We start from the raw sequence: 21,924 nt of genomic DNA, 5'->3' as shown, positions 1-21,924 counted from the left end.
CAAGATGAAAGCAAACTGCAAGAAAAAGAGGGAAAAAAGCCATCTCAAACACTACTACATCTCATAAGGTTAGAAATATTTTTACCCTCAAATAGCTCAGTTATAGAATTCCAATTAACAGTGAAGAGTTCTAAGCTAACATTTTATGAATAGAAGTTAATCAACATAAGGTTTATCCAAATTATCTTGTATTTTGGATGATGTCTTAGGGTGATTATATGGTGCTTGCATCCCCAATCATCTGTTCTGTTTATGCTGAATATTAAGTTCTGTGCCTTTGAGACTGGTTCTGAGAGTGAAGGGGGGTGAAGAAGAAGTGCGCAGTTTGTTTTCAGACACTGCACTCACCCCTCCACATTCCTGCTCCTGGACTGTGATGTCTGTGGATGGACAGACAGCAGGACAGAGCTCTCCTTTGCTTTTAGGTAGCTTTTAGCTAGTTAAAGCAGAGAAGTTCCCTGGACTGTGGTTTTTCTTTTTCTTGGAACTGTTCAAGCCTGCTCTGGACTGAAAACCCAGAAAAACACCAGGAGCTCACACCTGTGGCCCATCAGAGCCTGGGATGCTGCATTCCAGCGCCGGAGGGACTGAGACTGGATAAGCCAAGTTACACTCCACAACAAGGACTCTCTGAATTTTAGTATTTTTTCATTTTTTATTCTTGTGAATACTTTTCTTCTTAATTAAAAAGTTTTTTCCACTTTGCTCCAAGGAAATATTTTCCCGAATCAGTTGGGGGCAGGGCCACTGGATCTGCTTTCTAGAGGGACCGCTTTTGGAGTTTCCTCCCAAATTTGCCCTAAACCAGGACAGCTGAAGAGCTCAAAGCAGGAGAAACCTGAACACTGCTTCTTGTGTCAAGGTTGGAGCAATGTGTAAATCTAAAACTGTCATAATTAATAGTTACTTTGGAAACACCTAGTAGTCTGAAGAATTTCCATTAAAATGGAATTAAAAAACCCTATCAAGTTATTCTTCAGATATTACAAGGAAGAACAATTTCTTTCAAAAGGCTGGAGACAATAACATAAATAGGCTGCCATGTAGAATACTGAGATTTAGAAGCAGAAAAACAAATTCTGAAGAGTAAGCCTAGAAAGAAATTTTCAAAGCTGAACAAGGCTTTCAGTCTTTACCTTCCATCTACTCAGTAAAAATGAAATAAAAATAAACAAGTAATATTCCTCAGTGATAAGATGCTCTGACTGCAGACATAAGGAAAGGCTTTTTACGTTACCAGAAGAGTGAAGGATAACTGAAAGGAAAAGTTGGCATCTTGTTATCTGATCATATTCTGAAATGCCTTAAGTTTTTATGTTTCATTTGCTAACATATTGTTCAGTTTCACATACTATTTACACAAAAGATTCAATACTAAAACAGATAGAAAAATAAAACTTTACCTGTCTTCATCTTTGTGGGACATTAAGTAATGTGTGTTGTGGTCTTCAAACTCATTCCAAAAAGCACTGTCACTTAGAACATTGTTTTGCTCTCGAGCTAGTGCATTTCTTCTTAAATCTATTTCTATGTTCTTTTGATTGTGCATTCTTGAGAGAAAGAACATACCAGAACTCATCTCATCTTTGCCACCTCTGAAGGGACACTCAGGATGGCACTGCTGGACATCAGCAGTTCCAATTCTCCTCCAGGAATCATTTTCCTCTTCATCATCACTAGGGAGATGTTTAGCAGTATTTTGTTTTCTAATTTTAGGTCTCACTACTAGTTCAGATGAATTTTCTTGGTCAGAGTCTCCATCATGGATGTTTAATACATCAGCAACTGGTACAGGGGTTCCAATTCCTACATCCACTATATGCTTTATCTGCTGTGTTTCATAACTGTCATCACCCAGGCTAATTTTTGGTGTAGCTTCATCTTCAGCAGATTTAGGTGTCCTATTGTTTGGACATGCCAAAGGCATTGGTCCTGCTTCTTCACAACTTTCTTTATAAACACTGTGGTTGAAAGCAGAGAGTCGGGACTGTAAGTCATTAATAGACTCCATGTCTTTTTCACACTGAGAAAGTATGTTATCTAGTCTTCCCTGAATTAGACCTGCTGCTTCTCTTATCCAAGAATATTTGTCTAGAGCATCCTCTTCCTCTCCATCACTGCTATCTGGCTCATAGGAGTCAATGTTTACAAAAGCAATTCCATTTTTACCATTCAAATCATTATGCCCTCCAGACGTGCATTCTGCAACATCCTCAGATTTTTCATAAGGATTCATCAGGTCCCGTGAGGTTTGGTTGCCTTCTAGGCCATAACAGAATACAGAAAATGGTGATGTTTGGCTTGATGCACTTTGGCAAACAGGTTCTCTAGTGCCAGCATCTTTTGACAAAGGCTCAGAAACTTGAACCAATGGACTAGAATCTTCAGAGAAAGCTGTAAGAAAGAATGCACTGGAATAATCAAAACCAACAAATATTCTTGTCTACAATAACTGCTCATTTAAAAAGAAGGGATAATTTACTAGGACTGCCATACAAAGTGATAGAAACATTTATCAGAGATACAGTCATTCTTCAGTAATATAATTATTTCCTCATTTACACAAACTAAGCCTACAGAAATAGATCTAAATTATACAATTCCAGCTACAGATGTGATAGGGAAAAAATATTAAAGGAACACATACACAAGCAGAATTTTTACATTGTTTATATAAAAGGGAATTATAAGATAACAGGAAAACTGAAAGAACATTTCTCTCCATACTGGATTATCATTCATTAACTGGCTAAATTGTGCCTTCTGCCACACTCAGATAAAGTCACTTATTGCTACTATAAATTACATACTAAAAGACCTGTAATTTTTACCTGCACCTTGAGTGCAACTCCTCTTAAGAAGAAAATAGCAGGGTTGAATGTGGTATTACAGGTAATAGTTGCTTCATCACAAATGCATTTTGGTTATATTACACCTGAACACCTCTTGCATAAAAGGACAATAAATATCAAATCTAGCAGCAAGAGTTAAAGAAGGTAAAAACATGTATACTACTGCTACTACAAAATCAATACTTTTCAAGTAATTTTTTAGCTCCTAACCAAGGCAATAGTTGAGATTTTTTTGTCCAAAATCTCATCTAAATCATTAGATGAGGCTCCATTACTAGGTTGGTGAATTCCTGGCACTGGAATCTTATGAGAGCTATGCTCCTCAGCACTAGGAGTCTGGTTTCTAGGAAATAATACTGTATTTTAATTAGAATATTGAAGCTCCTCCACAAAATTGCTATGAGCCAAGGCTGGTAGGCAGGCCCCTCTAGAGATCATCCACTCCACTCCTCTTGCTCAAGTAGAGTCACATATATGTAAGCTACCAAGGACCAAATCCAGCCATATTTTTAATATTGTAAATAATATTTCCTTCTACCCATCTTCTATAGTTTCTTAGACTCCTAAAGCACCTGGATAGTAACTTCATGGCACAGGTACTAAAGGGGCCAACTAGGAGAGGTGCCCTCCTTGATGTATTGCTTGATAATAGAGCAGAGACTGGTGACAGTCTTGGCCACAGTGAACATGATGTGATAGAGTTCAAAGTCTCTGGTGACAGAAGAAAAAGTAAAAACTTCAACTCTGGACATAAGGAGAGCAGATTTCAGGCTGTTCAGGGAACTAGTTAGTGAGATCCTGGGAAAATGCTTTGGAAGGTGCTAGGGTCAGTGCTGGTCACTTTTTAAGGACCATGTCCCAAGGGCACAGGAACATGTGATTCCAAAAATGCTGCAAGTCAAGCAAGTGAGGCAAAAGACTGGCTTGGATAATCAGGGATCTTCTTTTGGAGCTAAAGCAAGAAAAGAAGGTGTATGGCCAGTGGAAGCAAAAGCCAGGTGACATGGGAGGAATACAGAGATGCTGCTGCCACGCTTGGGAGAAAATTAATGTGGCCAAAGCTCAGTTGGGGTTGATGCAGGCCAGAAACATGGGGGACAATAAAAAGAGTTTTATTAAGTATGTCAGTAGCAAAGGCAGTGCAGGAATAACATTAGCCCATTACAGTATGAGGATGGTCACCTCACAGACAGGGACAGAGACAATGCAGAATTGTTAAATGATTTCTTTGCCCATCTTCAAGACTGATGAAGAGAGGATGTCCAAGCAGGTCCCAGTACCTGAGCTGGAGAATGATCAACTCTCAGTCAATCCTGAACTTGTATGGGATCTGCTGCTCCTGCTGAATCTCTGTAAGTTTATAAGGCCTGATGGGATTCATCTGAGGGTAGTCAACTGGTCAGCTGATATCACAGCAAGGCCTCTCTCCATGATTTTTGAACAATTCTGGGAAACTGTAGAGGTCCCAGCTAACTGGACCATAGCTAATGCTGTCCCAGTTTTCAAGGAGGGCAAGGATGACCCTGGAAAGGCAGGCCTGTCAGTCCACTTCAGTCACTGATAAAAATAACAGAGATGACTATTCTGGTGCAGTGAAAAACCTGAAGGAAATGCAGCCACTGGTCACAGCCACCACGGCTTCATAAGGGCCAAGTCCTGCCTGTCAAACCTAATTTCCTTTCATGACAAGTTATCCCACCTATTGGATCAAGGGAACCAGTTCATGTAATCTTTATAGATTTTAGCAAAGCTTTTGATACTGCCTCACACAGCATCCTTCTGGACAAAACACCCAGCACACAGATGCATAAAACACATGTGATGAGTGAGTAACTGGCTCATGGGTCAGGCACAAAAGGTGACAGTGAATGGAGTGAAATCACACTGGTGACCTGTAACTAGTGGAATTCCACAGGGCTCCATCCTCATCCCTGTGCTCTTCAGATCTTCATAAAAAACTAAGATATAAGACTCAAGGTACATTAAGTAAGCTTGCTGATGACACTAAATTGGGATGCTGGAAAGCAGCACAGGAGATCCTGGTCAATGGGAAGTTCAACATGTGTAAGCGGTGCCCTGGCAGCCCGGAGGGTCAGTCCTGTCCTGGGGGCATCAGGCCCAGCATCCCCAGCTGGGCACGGAAGGGGATTGTCCCACTGTGCTCTGGGGCAGCCTCATGTAAGGTGCTGGGGGCAGTTTTGGGTACCACTATATAAGATATAAAGACATTAGACAATGTCTAAAGGAGGGCCAAGAAGATGGTGAAGAACCAATGGGGGGAAGCCACACAAAGAGCAGCTGAGATCACTTGGTCTGCTCATCTTGCAGAAGAGAAAACTGAGGGGAGATCTCACTGGGGTCCTCAAGAACCCCACAGAGGAAGAGGAGGAGCAGACCCTGATCTCTTTGGGGTACACAGTGACAGGACCCAAGGGAATGGCCTGAACTTGAGTCAAGGCAGGTTTAGGCTGGGTATCAGGTAAAGGCTCTTGCCCCAGAGGATGTTTGGCACTGGAACAGACTCCCCAGGGCAGTGGTTACAGCACCAGCCTGACCGAGTGCAGAAGTGTTTGGACAATGCTCTCGGGCACACAGAGTGATTCTTGGGGATTCTTGGGGTCCTATGGCCAGGAATTGGACTCAATGAAGCTTGTGAGCTCCTTCTAATTTAGAAAATATGGTAGTAGGTAATACCTATCCACCCAAATATAATAACAGATGGGGAAAAACGTAGCCTAGTGGAGACAAAGAAAGTAAATCAATCCAAAATGGTTCTGTAAGATAAATTTGAAGAGTTGTAACACACATACAAACACATGTAAAGGAAAGGCATTTTGTTATTAAACTAATTTACATACAAAGCAACTGTATTAGGAACAGGGAAATAATACACCCTTAAACTGCATATATCTAATGACCCATAAAATAACTGCATGCATCTCTGTGTAACTGAAAACAGAAATGTGGTAGCATTATATAGAGACGCCACTCCAGACTCAACACTGCCTTACAGGATATAGACTTTAACTAGATGAAAGTATAGAAAATGTATGAAGCATGGACAACAGTAAACGCACTTCAATTGCAACAAATTAAAACCACCCTTGAATACAAAGCTAAAACAGCACTATACCAATATCATTTAAAAAGAAAAAAAAATTAGAATAAGAAAGCAGTTTCAAAATAGTCTATAAGGGAAGGAGGGGGAAGAAAGCTACCTAGTAGAGCAATAGAATCACTTATGCTGGAAAAGACCACTAAGGTATCAAGTGCAACCATAAATCTAACACTGCCAAGTCCACCATTAGACTATGTATGCACACCTTTTAAGGACCACTAGGAACTGACAACTGCCACTTTTCTGGGCAGCCTCTTCCAATGACAGGCAAACCCTCTGGTGAACATACTTTCCCTAACAGCCAATTAAACCTCCTCTGGTGCAATCTGAAGCCATTTTTTCTTGTTCCATCACTTGTTATTGGGCAGAAAGAAGCACACCCGCCTCACTCCTGCCTCCACTCAGGCAATTGTACAGAGCAGGAAGGTCCCCTGAACCTCCTTTTCTTCAGGCTGAACACCCCCAGCTCCCTCGCTGCTCTTCATTTGACTTGTACTCCAGACCCTTCCCCAGCCTGCTGCCCTTCTCTGGACACATTCCAGCCCCTCAATGTCCTTCCTGCACTGAGGGGCACAGAACCTGACACATTACTTGAGCTGTAACCTAACCAGTACCCAGCACAGGGGGATTGTCACTGCCCTGGTGCCACACTATTGCTGACACAGGCCAGGTGCCCTTGCCCACCTGGGCACACTGATGGCTCATACTCAGCCAGTGTTGAGAAGTACCCCCAGGTCCTTTCCCTCCAGGCACTTTCGAAGACCTAAGGCTATATCAAATAAGGTTTTTTAAGCTGCAAACCTCAGGCAAAGAAATGGGACCATATTTCTAATCCAATAAGGTATTATGTATTCCTCTATTAATTATTCAGATGCTAATGTCACAGAAGGCATTTTGGTAAATACTAACATCCAATATGCATTCAACAAGAAAGGGAAGTGGTCTAACTGGTATGCACACACAAAAAAGGAACTTTTACAGATGTTTTAGAGGCTTAAACTAATTTTCACTATGGTTGACAAAGAGAACAACCTGGTTCATGATGCATCAAATATTTCACAGCCTTATTCTAAACAGAAGGTTAGAATAGGCATTTTCTTCCAAATGTGAATTTTAATTTGGAGACAAAATAATTTGAACTAAACAATGTTATTGTTTTCTAGTTTACTAGAACACATTAACTCATTATGAATGTTCTTCAAGCAAAACTACATAGCCTAATATAGATTTATTAGATTACTTATATTTTATAGAATGAAATTTAGCATAAAAGCAAATTAAAGACACAGGAAATGTACTTTTCATGTTATTTAAGCGGCTCAATAACATGAGCCACTTATATGGCTCTCAGGGTACCTTTCTCCTCCAGCCCCAAGCATCCCAGTTTGCAACAAAATGGCACATACACAAAGATATATACATACATAAAGAATTCTCTTTCTGAACATCTTCCAATCCTAATTGTTTGCAGTTGTCGTTCTGTTGATGTCCATCTATGTCTTGATTATTCAAAAATGGTCTAAACCCAACAAAGGAAAGTCTTCTTCCACCTGTAGTAGTCTGATATGCTCCTGCAGGTTTGGGCCAGGCAGTTTTGCCAAGTCCTTGGCCCATTGCTACACAAGATTATGGAGGAAAGAAAAAGACAGAGATACTTGTTAAACAACAATATGTCTTTGCAGTTTCCCTCTCCCTTAGAACTTTGATACACTTTTTTATCTAGGAATTTTCTATTTCTCTAAAGTCTTAAGCTTCATTTACAACATGATTATTAAGAACATAGAGTGCTCTGGGCCCATATGTTATGAAAGCATTGTAACTAAGTTTTCATCTACACAATAATATTGACAAACACTGATTGTACCCCCATCTTAACAAGTTTTTAGTACATAACAGAGACTTAATAATTTGGTTTTTTAAAAATCAATCCCAGATGTCTCAGCTTTTCTTTTTTCCACTCTGTTCATAAATCTGACGCAACACATAAATCAGCTTGCAGAAAAGATTTGCAATCACTACAATGAAAAATCCTTCAGTTAATACAGCACAATTCAAGCAGCTCTAGCTAGCTTATCTTTGTGACTGGAAAAGTATAATTAATCAAACCACACCTTCTAAAATGAAAGTCCCAGAGGAAAGGCTTTATTCTTACTGCTAGAGGTAGTATGTTCAGGCATCACCATACAAAGCATTGCCCACACACTGCTTCTTCTTGCAGCAGTTTTTCATATTAATGAAACTTACAGCTTTTACCAAGAAAATACGGGATAAGGAGTAAAAAGGAACTTGAGAAAAGGTGGAAAAAGGCTGCCAATATTGTAATAAAGAGAGATTTTAATACAGCAGTATTATCAGGATTAATAATCTAACACAAGGGTTCATGCCCAAAAGCTGTTGCTTGTACAAATGCAATTAGAAGTTCACTATTTCAGTTATACACTGACTTCTTTGTGTCCCTCTAAGTCACTTTTAATCTTTAGTAGATACGGAATTAAAAACTTTCTGTTCTTGAAACTCACCAAATTAAAAAGTTAACATTAAAGACAAGGAAGATAAAGTTTGCAACCATTAATATAGAGTACTATGAACTTAGAAAAATATGAAAGCTTTTTTATTTCCTGGCTGTGCAACTAATCTCTTCATTACACTTAAAAAGAGTATCTATGTGCGGAGACATATGAAAGAAATTGAACCTTGGAAGAAGGTAAAAAATTAGCAGGTATCTGAGGTTTTTTTTCCTCATTCATCTATGAAGCTCTATGTAATTTGATCACACATAAATTTTCCCTGGAAATATTTTTGAGTATTTGTCCAGACCTGCCCATCCTACATTAAAAACCAGAACCTGTTTGTTTTGTTATTAACTATACCATTTTTGCAATCTTTAGAAAGGTGAAAACTCTGGCATCTTTGCAAAACAAAAATCCTGGCAACTAATGCAACAAATAACAGGACTGACAATTCATTTTGCTATCTAGTCAGCCAGTAGTTAATATTTTTATTAAGTCAACCAGCAAGTTATTTATTTTCAACCAAGCTCTGACAGTTCTGAAATTTCCCTTCATTACAACATGGTTGGTCAGCAGACTGCCAGAAGGAGCTGACAATGAGCAGCCACATCCAAATCTGCATAATAAAATCCAATAGTTAAATTAGTAAATCAGAGTAGCAATGCAGAAATCTGTTCTCAAACAAGTGGTTGAAACAAACAAGGTAAAAATACAACAAAATTGCATAACTCCTAATGTCATTTTGTTCTCTAAAACATCGGTATTGTTCAAAACCAGATGTCCACTCAACAGAGTCAAGCTCTCTGAATGCAAATGTTTCATTTTTAAAAAACTGATGTTCACAATGTGCAAAATCTGTTTAATGCACTACATTTTTTGTTCCAAATAATGCTCTCGCATACAGAGTCTCTCATCATGTATTCAACTGTTTCTAGAAGATAGAGCAGGCAGTTATTATTCTTCTGTCCTGGGGAAGACTTACTGGATCAAGACAGTGGAAGTTGTCACCACTTACTGGAGGTATGGCTGTCACATTTGATTTTCAGGAGAGGCTTACTTCTAGCTAAATACAAAACATCTAAAAAATAAGAGATGGAGGCATGCACTTATTTACCTACATGCCTAAAACGAGCAGCATTTAGCCACATGAATGCGGAGACCAATTTACAAGAAACCTTTCACACAATGAAGCTGTGAAACACAATATCCTCTCTCAGGTATTTCTTCCAGGCTAGCTCAGCCTAAGGAATGGGTACTGCTTCAGAAGGTCTGCTCATTAGACCTGTTCAAAGCTCACCCAATAGTCCCTGACAAGATGCATTTCTGCAAAACTGACTAGTCTTAGAGAAGCAACACACCAGTGAACAAATAACTAAGGTATAGGGAAAATGAGGTGATTATTCATGTCTCTGGCTGAAGAAGTTTATACACACACCTCCATACTTCCAGAACATTATTACAGCCACCTGAATTCCTCAAAAGGATCATGAACAGGAAAGCATTTTGGATTACCAGAACTGATTAAAAAATGAGAGTGATTGTCTCATAAAATGCACAGTTCACAAACACGTAGGTCCAGCCTTTAACAGGCACTGCCTTAATGACTGACAAAGTCGTGTGCTTCCTCTACTTCTACCAACACTGCACTAAGGACACCACTCCCTAGAGACAGCAAATTACAGGCTGTAGCACAGAAAGCCCCAGAATCTAATCAAATCCTAACCAACTTGTCCTCTTCCACAGATTTAAAAAAGGGGGGGGGGGGAAAATCCCCCTTTTTCCAGATGTAAGTGTTCAAGATTAGAGTAGATGCATGCCTTCAAGTGTTCACAATGTAGCACTGTAACTTATTTTACAGAAATCATCCATGTTCTTGACCACAATACTACAAAAAAACCCCCAAAACTCAAACCGATTTACAGAGCCACATGTAGGACTGGAATTTCCTGCTCAGATGGATGCTGGCAGGATCCTGTCCTCACCCACTGAAACCTGGTCACCTCCCTTTACTCTCCTCTCCATTACCTTTTGTTCCCTCCTGTCTCCTCAACTCCATCACATCCTGTGCACTAGTGACATGAGCAGCAGCTCTCTTGGGTCAAGGAGTGCATGACTGAGGGCCATGAAGGTGATCTGAGGCTTGAGCACCCCTCCTATGAAGACAGGCTGAGAGATCTGGGGCTCTTCTGCCTGGTGAAGGCTCCAGGAAGACCTTACAGCAACCTTCCAGTAACCTAAAGTGGGGCTACAAGAGAGCTGGAGAGGGACTTCTTACAGTAGCCCTATTACACAGAAGGAAAAAGCTTGGCAGAATGTGGCTGAAGGGCCCAGAGGGGATTGGGCAAGAAGTTGGAGGGAAACAGTTCCAAGTTTCTCCTTCTGCTGCCGGAACTATTTAACTAGCTTTTTTTTTTTCTTTTAAGAAATGTGAAGTTAGCCTCAAATATTTCTAAGAAGTATATCTGCAATGTTTTAACAAATAATTTTTTAAAATGTTCTTCAGATTTTCCTAGCATTTGTAAAAAAACTTGCATGCACATTCTGGACCCAATCTCAACACTTGACACAGAAATAAAAATAAATCCTTTATCCTCCAAAATTGCTCTTTTTTCTCTTATATCCATGAATTACAGAAAATATTTTCTCCTACAAGGCAACAACAGAATTTCACATTCAAAGTTTTAAAAGGGAATGCATGTTATACTGACACGATTACTGTTTTCTAGGTTACCATCTTAAAAAAAATACATCTGCATTTATTCCCAGAAGTATATGAATTCATTTGGCTGTCAAATGGGCAAAACTTAAAACCAACTCATATTCTTCACACCCTCCCCCTTAATTGACTATTTCTGAATCAAAATGAAATCATAGCTCTGATCAACACAAATAAATGTTGCAGGAAAAGTATTCAAATTCTTTTAAACTGCATTATCCAATTTTTTTACATGGAACCAGTATTCTACATCTCTTTCTTCCATGCAGGTATTGAAAGCTTTTAAGTGCAGATGAATTTAAAAAAGAAAATAATTAGAAAGGAGAATTTTCAGTTTGCTAAGCACCATTACTTCATTTCAGTTAACAGAACAAAGGCACACAATAATCCCAAAAATGAGAGGAATATTTCAATTTAAATAAGTGAAACAACATACTACTGTCACAATTTTCTTCTCTTGCCTCTATGGGCAGATTAACACTGAAATTATTTAAATTTTTTACAATGCTTACAAGCTTCAGACTACATACACTAGCAGATTAATACTCAAAGCAAAGAATATTCAGTTAAAATTTACTTTTGTGGTCTGGTATTAATCTCAGCCTCAGAAAACCATATACCAGAATCTAACCCCTGTAGGCAGCTAAGCACCACACAGGTGCTCACTCTCCAACCCAGTTGATATGGAGAGAGATTAAGAAGGGTAAAAATGAAAAAACCCATGGGCTGTGATAAAGTGTTTTGGAATTTGGGGTTTTTTAGGGAAACAATAAATAAGAAGACAAAGACATGAAAGCAAGGGAAAAGAAACAACACAAATAACCCCTAATTGCTCACCAGCAACCCAACAATGCTCAGACAGTTACAAAGTCACAGCAGCCTGGCCAACCTTCCTCCCGCTACCAGCTGAGCTTGACGCCACGTGGTCTCAAATATCCCTCTGGTCAGTTGGGGTCAGCTGTCCTGGCTGTGTCCCCTCCAGCTCCTTGTGCACCCCCAACCTTCTCACAGGTGGAGTGAGAAGCAGAAAAGGGCTCAGCTAGCAATTACAAAAACATCCCTGTGTTATCAACACTGTTTTCAGTAAACATTCAGAATGTTATCCCATGCAAACTCTCATATAGAAATTTAGCTCTATCACAGCTTAAAACTGTACACTGGATGATAAGCAAAAATCAAATATTTTTCTCATGGATCCAATCCATTCAACCTTCCTTCCTCAAATTCTCTGGTTTAGAAATGACTTAAGTCTCCTGACTAGGATATCTGAGAACACAGTAGCAATTATTTTCATAAGCAGTATCAGCTCAGCTACAAGTACACTGACAAATGGAATATGCTTCAGGGACATACTTTCCAGGCATTGTCTTTTCATCAACCTTACAGGTCATTTTGAACTCTCCTTTGAGCTACAGATTCCACCAAGTCAATATTTTTACTCAATCTAGTTCCTTGTCTCTGCCTGAGGCTGCAAGTAGCCTGTAGCCCAAATTCAATAAGCTGTCACACTGGTCCACTATTGATTTAATTTTAAATTAGAATATTGTTTAGTTGTGTTTTTTACCTCTCACATTACATTTAAAAAGAAATAGACCTCCAAAAGCCATGATCATATCAAAATATTCTGATAGTGATCTGAGACTCTTCCCAAAAGAGGCAAATGATCACCAGCAAACAATGAGCAGCTTCCTCCCACTTAACTACTAAATGGTTTCTGTTTTGTATTTCCTTAAAAGCCTGCAGTTTTGCATGAAATTTGTGCCATAAATGCAAAACTGAAGTTCTGAATTATGACAGTCTATTAATATTACTATTAATTTTACAAATAATTAAATTTCTGCATTTACCAAAGCATTAGTCAACATGAAGGCCAAAAGAAAGAAGTTGATTACTATTTTGGACATTGTCTATATACTCCAAATCTCAATAATGACCTCCTATAAACACCATAAACAATTCACAACTCTACCCAAGTTAGGAAAAAATTTTGCCAGACTTGAAATGGAGCAAGTCCTGTCACTATACAAACAGGAGTGAATTAAGTGTATACATGAAGGTATCAGTGGCTGCTGATATGCAATCACTGATATGCAGTGGTTATATTCACAGGACAAGAAGAAATGCATTGGATATATTCACAGGACAAGTCACGAAGCAGAAACAAAAATTCTTCAAGTCCAGAACTCCCTTAATAAGTGGAGCCCAGCCATCACCTTCCATACGGTGGTGTCTGAACCAACAACCAACCAACCTGAGGCAGTTCCTTTCTGTCCTTAAACATCCTCCTACAGCTGAAGATCCTGCACATCTCCTCTCATCCAGGCTCTTCTGACCACCACAAGAGCACAGAATCCTCCTAGGCTGATGTATGCCATCTGTTGACTTCAGCCAAGGAGCCAGAGTTAGGGTGGCTGCTCTGATGCAGCTTCAGGTGTCACTGCAATGGCTGGCTGTCAAGCTCTAAAGCAGCCTGGATTAACTTACTCAGCTCTGCCAGATCCTTTTCTTTGAGAGTCTAAGTCTGTCTTCATTTTTAAGAAGCTCAGTAGGCTGTTGCATTAGCACAGCTGAGGTGGTAGAACTGAGCCATTCCAGTACTGATTTTACACCATTTTCTGAGGGTCTATCTCCTTCAGTGCTATGCACAACTCCTGCACTATTTCCATGTTTTTTATACTGACTTGCTCTGACTTCAGCCCCGTTCTCTTTACTTTCTTACACATAACTGTAAATAGTTTGAATGCATCATTTTCATCTCCCCTGATGAAAATCCTCAATCCTCTGTTTGATCTGATAAACTGACAGCTTTGCCTTACCACTGTAATAATCAGTTTTACAGCTTTTATCCTACTAATAGCTTCAGCAGAAATTACACATTAAATCTCAAGAGGGAAGATTAAGCAACTGCAGTACTAGAAGCTTTTAAAGATGAGGACAATGTGTATGCCCATGCACTAGCCAAGTAATAGCAAGCCCCATCCTCCCATAGAAAGCTAGCATTGTAACTTTGAGAATAAAAAGCCTAACTTCACCAGTAGTCCCTGTAGCAATCTATTCTGCTAATACAGAACACTATTATGTGCTGCTAATCATCAGGCAAGCTTTCTTATCTCCCTCCTTCCCCAATATCAGAAGCTTTTGTATTCTAAGTAGGTGTACTAAACTAAGGGTGCAGAAGTAGTGATTTTTACCTGCTACCTGTTGGAAGACATACAGAAATGCAGACACCAACTCCCCACCCCCATATCTCTCCTCTCTTCTTATGACTTTCACATCTCGTATTCTTATTCAAGTTCTGATTATAAACTTCCCAGAGGAGGAAGCATGTCTCTGGAGGTGAAACACTTCAAATAGAAGCGAATAATCACCAAAATGCCAACTTGTCTACACTCTAAGCAGAAAAGGTACACTTTTACTTTTGTCAGTGCAGATGACCCCAAAGCACTTTAAGAAACCAGAACAATCACTTCCTTTCCTCCCGATAAACACTGCAACTAGAAATGACAAAAGAATCCCAAGGTGGAAGTACAGGCCCTGGAAACTCTTACTTGATGGAGAGATATAATTCATCAGACTAGAAGACCAGAAGATGTGTTTTTGCATTGCTATCATCTTCTATAACTGTCTTTATTAAAGCAAAATTAACCTAAAACAGGTAATCAAACCTTATCCATTATTAGAAGCAGTAAAAGCAACTTCTAAACCTTTTTTTCAAATTTTGGAGGTGTTTTGTTTTGTTGTTGGTTTTGGTTTTTTTCCCTGAAGAACAGTGAGGTCTCAGCACTTCAAACTCTTCTTTTTTCATAACCTTAATTCTTTATCTTGGATTCAAGGGTAACAAAAGCCTCTGATCCAATCAACAGACAGGAGAGTTCACCTGAAGTGTCATGAAACAGAATCTGAAGTGATTCCAATAAACCTGTGAAGAAGCAAAATCATTCTCAAAAAGAGAAGCATGAGAGGTTATTGTCAAAGGAAAAAACAACTGAGGGAATTACTAAAGGGGGAACAATTGGCAATGTTCAGGTAAGCAGAAAGGCAGTGGAGGATTATAGAGGACCACAATAGACAAAAGTCAAATCATTGCTTCCCTCCGTTTTGGCAAATAGCAACACACAGAGCTGCATTAGAGTGAAAACTACGGGACAGGAAAAGTAACACTTGTATCCTGACCAACAATGTAAATCAGATCTTATGCTCTGCATATAGTTTTTAAACAGCCCGCTTCTAAAAAGATCACTGTTTTCCCTGACACATAGAAACAACACACGGAAATGACACAAGGGAAATGTTTCTACCAGTAAGGACATTGTATCCCACAAACAGAATGCCTGGGGAGGCAGAAAAATATCCAGCAGAAACACAGCCCAAAGAAAAGTATTCAAACAAACAAACATCGGGTGAAGAATCCCTGGGAGGAAGGGCTGGGAAAGAGAATAAGCCTGACAAGTTTGAGGTCCTTACCAGCTCCACAGTCATTTCCCTAACCAGAATTTCAGATATTTATTCTGCCCCCAGGCAGGAGTCACAGTCCTACATACCTACTTTTAGATGGAGTGGGAAATCTTTGGGTGCTACAACGTGACTACCTATAACTATTTGCTTGTTTTCACACAGAAGATAAAGCAAAATTAATTTTTATTACTTTTACACTTCTTTTGTTTTCAAAAATATTTGAAAGGTTACACAATTAACACGCTGTATGAAATTGCAGTGGGTTTATTTGGTGTGGTACAAGTCTTTTTTTTTGTCATCTCCTTTTAAAAGACACTTTGCACTTAAAGCACTTTTATTACAATCATGGAAGCATATTACAGATCCATTACCTAGGAGCCAAATTTCAGGCCTCAGAAATACTGCTGCAGGTTCCTGACAGTACTCTCAGAACCCTACACCACAATTTTTTTAAGCTCCAAACAATAAATATCTGATTCACCAGACACATAATGAATAAAGATCTAGTTAACATATGAAGTTGACTATAGCACCACCAAAACAAAAGGCAGACTTTGCTATTGCTTAAAAGCACCTGGGTTAGGGAAACTTCTCTTGAATGTTTTGGAACATTCTGACACTAAGCTGACATGATAGGACACTTTGGTATAACCAAATATCACTAATCTCCTAAGAAATAATCCACAATCTACCCTCACGATCATTTCTCTGTATTACACTTTTCTACAGTATCAACTAGTAGCATAACTTAAATCTCAAAGTTGTTATGATCTTGAATTTTCTTTTCCCTGCTTTGCTTCTGGCAGAGAGATATTGATGATGTTACAGCAATACATAAAAATCACAGGGGACTTCAGAATCTGAACAACCAGAAACTTTTCAGGTTCTGTTTTAATAATTTTTAAGGACACACACACACATACGCCACATGGAATTCTCTCATCTTCCACAGTCACATATTTACTTACCTGAAATGTTGCATAATAAAAACATCACACTGTAAATTAATCAAATTTGAAAAGCTGTTTTAAAACTACTCAGAATGATTAATGCCATTGGCAGCAGAATTTATAAGTATTTTTCCCATCACAACACATGAGCATTTAGCAATTTACATGACCATCCACTCTGTCATCCTAGCACAGTACTGCACTCATTACTACGAGCTCATCAATAATTACCTCAATTTCCCATATAAATAAGTCATTGCCTTGCTCCACATAAACAGACAGCCAGGTATGGCCTGTATGACAACCTAGGCTCTTGTAAGAACTACTGCATTTTGCACCTTGACAACTCAAATAACTGCCCCCCTATTAAACATGCACAGCACCACTACAAGAGCTTCAGGACACTACCCTAATAAACGGCATGGTGAGTTTTGTTTGAGCCCAGGCTATCAAAAGCTGAAGTTCCAGACACTGGTTCAAGTGAGTATCTCCTTTAGGGACAATCACAGTACCCCCTGTCCATGGATGTTCTGAACAGAAGGCTGAGATGAGCTCATTGTCCTTCTCTAGTAGTCAGGGTTTATCTGCTTATTCCACATTCCAAGTTGTTTCTGTAACTTGAGTGTTTATTTCACATTAGTAACTGAAGCCTTAAACACATTTTCCAACTGAAATAAATGCAAAGTAGCCCTTTAGAACCTATAAACATACACTATCAAACATATAGATACAGGATTGCTGAAGCACCACTGCAACTGAAGTGGGCTCTACTGGATTTACACACATAGCCACTAAAATGCAGGGGGCTTATTACTGTATCAGTGAATTAAATTAATTAAAACCAATTTGTTCCCCATATTTTTCAAAATACTATTAGGACAAGCCTTGAGAGAATTATAAGTTATATAGTCACAGCTCCAAACAACATCCACACCTCCAATTACCTCAGACACCAAATGAATGTGACTCACCCCGCAACCACCTGCCTGCCCCAAAAACAGCCCTACTGCTGTACAGCACAGTAATACTTCTGGTTTCATTCAAGCCTTCCTAAGAATCCAAGAATCAAAACAAACACAGCTCAACAAATACCATGGGCCACCAGGGAGATTACTGTGTAAAAATGGTAGCAATGCCAGATCAACTTTTTGCAACAAATACCCATTACAGTGTTTGTGGAAGTCATTCAGTACACCCTATCAGTGCTTTTCACTTGCTATGCTAAACTACTTTTGTAAAGGCACACATCTTCCTAGGATCAGTTATCTTAACAAGGCAACAACTCATGGCTATTTCTTATTTAGATGCGGTTTTGATCTGTCAAGAACTCTTGCACCTTACTAAACTGCCATTCACTCTACCAGCAAAGGAAATTTTAAAAACAGGCCTATTTCACAGAAGTTTTCTCATCCTGCATTTTAATGCAACTTCAAAATAAAGATTTTTGTTAATAACTTTTTTCCAGGCTTCTTCCTTTCTTAGTGGGTGAGAGAAAAATAAATTCTGTGAGAGGCTGACTCAGCTACAAGAAAACTTATTTTATTACGTACATTTGCTTACACAATTTTAAATAAGCATACTTCTCCCAAATGAAATTTCAATCCATAAAGTATGTATTCTTCATTTCTGCATTAAAGAGAACACTAACAGTCTGACACCATTCTTCATTGCTACAGTACACATTTTTTTCTAGATAGTGTGGCAAAAATCCAATCAAAAGTCATTCTTCTAAACTGCTTAACTGTGTGCACAGACAAATGCAAATCAAGAACTACACTGAAAAAAAATGTGCTGAATATGTTACAGTATAGAAAAAGGACCTAAACACAGTCTCTAAGCTTTCAAACACATCTCCTGAAGTACACAGCCTCTAAACTTAGAATAAACTTCCTAAGTTTTTGTGCACCACAGAGAGTAACATGCTGCGTAAGCCAAATGTTTCAGTGTTAACTGACCAGCAGTACCCAGTAAAGCCCATGTGCAGGACAGGGCACCCCGAGAACACTCAGCTCCACCATAGCCAACACTGCTCTCCACGAGCATTCAAGAGAACTTCCAGAGGTGCAGCAGGAGGTGCTGCTTTCCCACAGGTGCAAGAACCATCCCGGGCAGTGTAACTACGGGTTAATTAATTTCACTCGTGCGGAGGAAAAGGCACTGACAAATCTCCCCTGGATCCTGGGCCCAAAGCACGTTCCCTCTGACCCTGCGTTTGAGGGTTGCTTTGCTGGCTCGGACATCCTCTCCCCAAGCAAAGAGAGAAGTGTGAGTGTTTCACAACCTCGCTGGAGCGCCATCAGCGATGTCACTCCGCCAGTGGCTCTCCTCACACCCGCGGGTGCTTGGATGGCACAGCGCAGACCCCGCGCCGGGACTTCCCCTTTCCCCGGGGTACTGAATCACCGCCACGGTGGTGTGGGAGGAGAAACTACAAAACACAACAAACCCCCCCAACCAAACAAGAACAAACCAAACCAGCAACAAGAAAAGAAATTAATTGCAAGCCCTTTGCCCCCGAAGGCCTGCCCGTGTTTGCTCTGCGCTGCGCGCCCCGCTGGCTGCCCCGCGCCCACAAACGGCCCCGGCCCCTCACGGACGGGCACTCGCGGGGCCGCCACGGCCCACCCGCGGTGCGTCCTGACCCACCGGCTGAGGCCCCCGCCCTCGGCCGCAGGCCCGTCCCGGAGGGAAGGAGCAAGGCGGCTGCTCCACAGCACAAACGACCGTCCCCAGGACTGCCAGCGGCTCTGCCCGATGCCCCCGGCCCCCGCCCGCCCCCTTTTATGGGCGCCCCGCGGAGCCGGGCCGGGGCCGGGGCCGCACTCACCCCGCCCGCTCCTGACACCGCCTCCCGCCCGCCGCCTCCGCCGCGGCCAATCCCGCCGCCAGCAGCGCCCGCGCCGCCCAATCAGGAGCCAGGGCGGAGGGCAGCGGCCAATCCCGAGTGGGGAACGGGGCACGGGGCGGGGCGCGGCGAGGACCCGGGCCGGGCCGGGCCGGGCCGGCAGTGAGGGACGCTGCGCCTGGGGCGACCCGGACGGGCCTTCGGCCGCCGTTCACCGCTACCTACCGATGTTCATCACTGACTCTTCTCACCGCTGCCGCTTCTCACCGCTGCCTTGTAGGGTTTGCCGTGCTTCAACCCCCGCAGCAGCCCAGCGCCAGGCAGCTGCTCCTTCACTCCCCACCAGCAGGACTGGGGAGAGAATTGGAAGGGTGAAAACTACAAAACTCAGGTGTTGAGATACAGACAGTTTATAACAGAGAAAGCAAAAGGACTGCGCACAAGCAAACCAACACAAGGAATGAATTCCTTGCTTCCCGTTGTTGAGCCATTTCCAGCAGAGCACATCCCATCACACTAAGGTGACTTGGGAGGACAAACACCATCAGTCCAGACATCCCACCCTTCCTTCTTTTCCGCACTTTATGCTGACTGTGATGCCATATGGTCTGGAATATCCCTTTGGTCAGTCTGGGGTCACCTGTCCTGGCTGTGTCCCCTCCAGCCTCCCAGGCACCCCCAGCCCTTTCCACAGGGAGGTGATGTGAAAAGCAGGACAGGCCTTGGCTCTGCGCAATCCCTGCTCAGCAACAACAAAAACATCCCTGAATAATCAACCCTGTGTTCAGCACAAAACCAAATCACAGCCTTATACTAGACACTGTGAAGAAAACTACCTGAACCCCAGTCAAAACCAGCACAGACTTGACTGTTAATTTTTATTAGTATTAGTCATTCATCAGGGAAATCTCTCAATGTCACCTTTGTGTGGAATATTTCAACTAAGATAAGCTGACACTGTTTGACACTCTTATCTGCACAAGTATTCCTACCATCTGATTCCTATCATCTGTTCCGATGATAAACAAAATCAGTTATTGGAAAATAGAAAAAGAAAAAAGTATTAGATAACGGCACCCTAACCTGCTTCCATCTACATCAAATTTTTTTCGCTGTTCAGTATTACCATGTTGGGTACACTCTAAATAGTTAGGAGTGAATAATTTAGGAACACCAATATCTACCTATTGAAATGTAGAAACCATGAAAGAGAACAAACTTTATCCCCAAAGAAGAATACAAGTGATCACTGGGCCTAAAGAAATATGATTTCTATTAATGTAGCCCATATTTGTGCTGCCATTCAGCAAAAAGAGTAAAAAAATCAAACCCCTTCCTTCCTCCCTTACATTATCAGTTCAGATCTCATTTTTACTCATTTTGCTCTTCTGTATTTTCTGTCATAATTTTTCATGTCCTTCCAGTTTAAGCAAGAGAAGTGACAGGATGCACTGCAGCTAATTTCTAATAGATTCTAATACCTTGGCCAGTATGTGCAATGCCAGCTGCCAGCCTCCTGAACAGCTACTGGGGAATTCATGCTCCATACAAATTCTGAATTTGTTTTCTTTCTCCTGTACATACTGGCTAATTTTTTGCAGAACTTACAAAAGTTTACATGTGCTGAAGATTGGTCACCTGACTAATAGGGATGAATAAAAAGCAGATCCATTCAATGACTTCTTTTTTTTGCTTCAGTCTTTAGTAAACTGACAGGCCCTTTAGCAAACTGTGTGGCCTGGTCCCCTGAGTTAGTACCACCAGTGTGGGAACAGTCACGTTCTATTCCTGGACACTAAAATTTGTAAGGGATGGTCTGTATGAGGTGAATGTCCACAAGTGCATGGAGTTTGGTGGGATTCATCACAAGGTACTGGTGGAACTGGTGGATGTTATGGCATGACCCCTTGTGATCATCTAAGAGGTCTTGGGAGACCAGGGATGTCCCTACTGACTGGAAGTTGGCTGTGTTTTTCCAGTTTACCCAAAAGGGTGTGGGGAAGGACTCAGGGAATGACAGACCTGGGGTCTCAGGACTTGGGAAAGTTATGGAGAAGAACATACTGGGTACCACTGAAAGACAGCCAAAGAGCAATACAATCTTCAGGCACAGTCAACATGGACTCAGAAGGGGAAAGTCCTGCTTAACTAATTTCTATCCTTCTGTGCTAAGGTCACCTGCCCAGAGGATGAAGGGAAGGCTTCATCCAAAGTGCATGTCGGTTTTTTTGGATTTTAACACTGTCCCTCACAACTGTCCCTCTTTTGGACAAGTTGTCCAAAGAGAACGTACAAGCTGTGCTGGGTAAAGGGCAGGGATCAAAGGGTTGTTGGGAATGTGTCTGATTGGCTGCTGGTGCTGTGCCTCAGGGCTCAGTTCTAGAGCTGGTTTTATTCCATGTATTTATCAATTATCTGGATGCAGGAATTGACAGATTTGCTGATGACACTAAACTGAAACCCTGGGATCAGGTAACA

General features: G+C 41.0%; 1 protein-coding gene across 5 annotated transcripts in view; it reads right to left on the bottom strand.

Annotated features, from left to right (window-relative positions):
• PJA2 (praja ring finger ubiquitin ligase 2) overlaps positions 1–19,438 on the bottom strand; it is a 49,804-nt gene extending 30,366 nt beyond the window's left edge. For 3 of the 5 annotated variants that reach the window (XR_004061497.1, XM_030968699.1, XM_030968696.1), the window contains exons 1-3: positions 19,248–19,415; positions 7,395–7,586; positions 1,404–2,394 (exon numbers count right to left, since the gene is read on the bottom strand). Coding sequence is in view for 4 of the 5 variants with exons in the window: in XM_030968699.1 (XP_030824559.1) it covers positions 1,404–2,394; positions 7,395–7,584 (1,181 nt within the window). In the remaining variant the exon portion in view is untranslated. The other 2 variants (XM_030968697.1, XM_030968698.1) reach the window with 2 other exon arrangements.
• Positions 19,439–21,924: the final 2,486 nt, after the last annotated feature.

Source organism: Camarhynchus parvulus, chromosome Z, assembly GCF_901933205.1.
Source record: "Camarhynchus parvulus chromosome Z, STF_HiC, whole genome shotgun sequence".
NCBI lineage: Eukaryota > Metazoa > Chordata > Aves > Passeriformes > Thraupidae > Camarhynchus > Camarhynchus parvulus.
The sequence above is the reverse complement of the archived record's forward strand: the minus strand, read 5'-3'. Positions and strand labels throughout refer to the sequence as shown.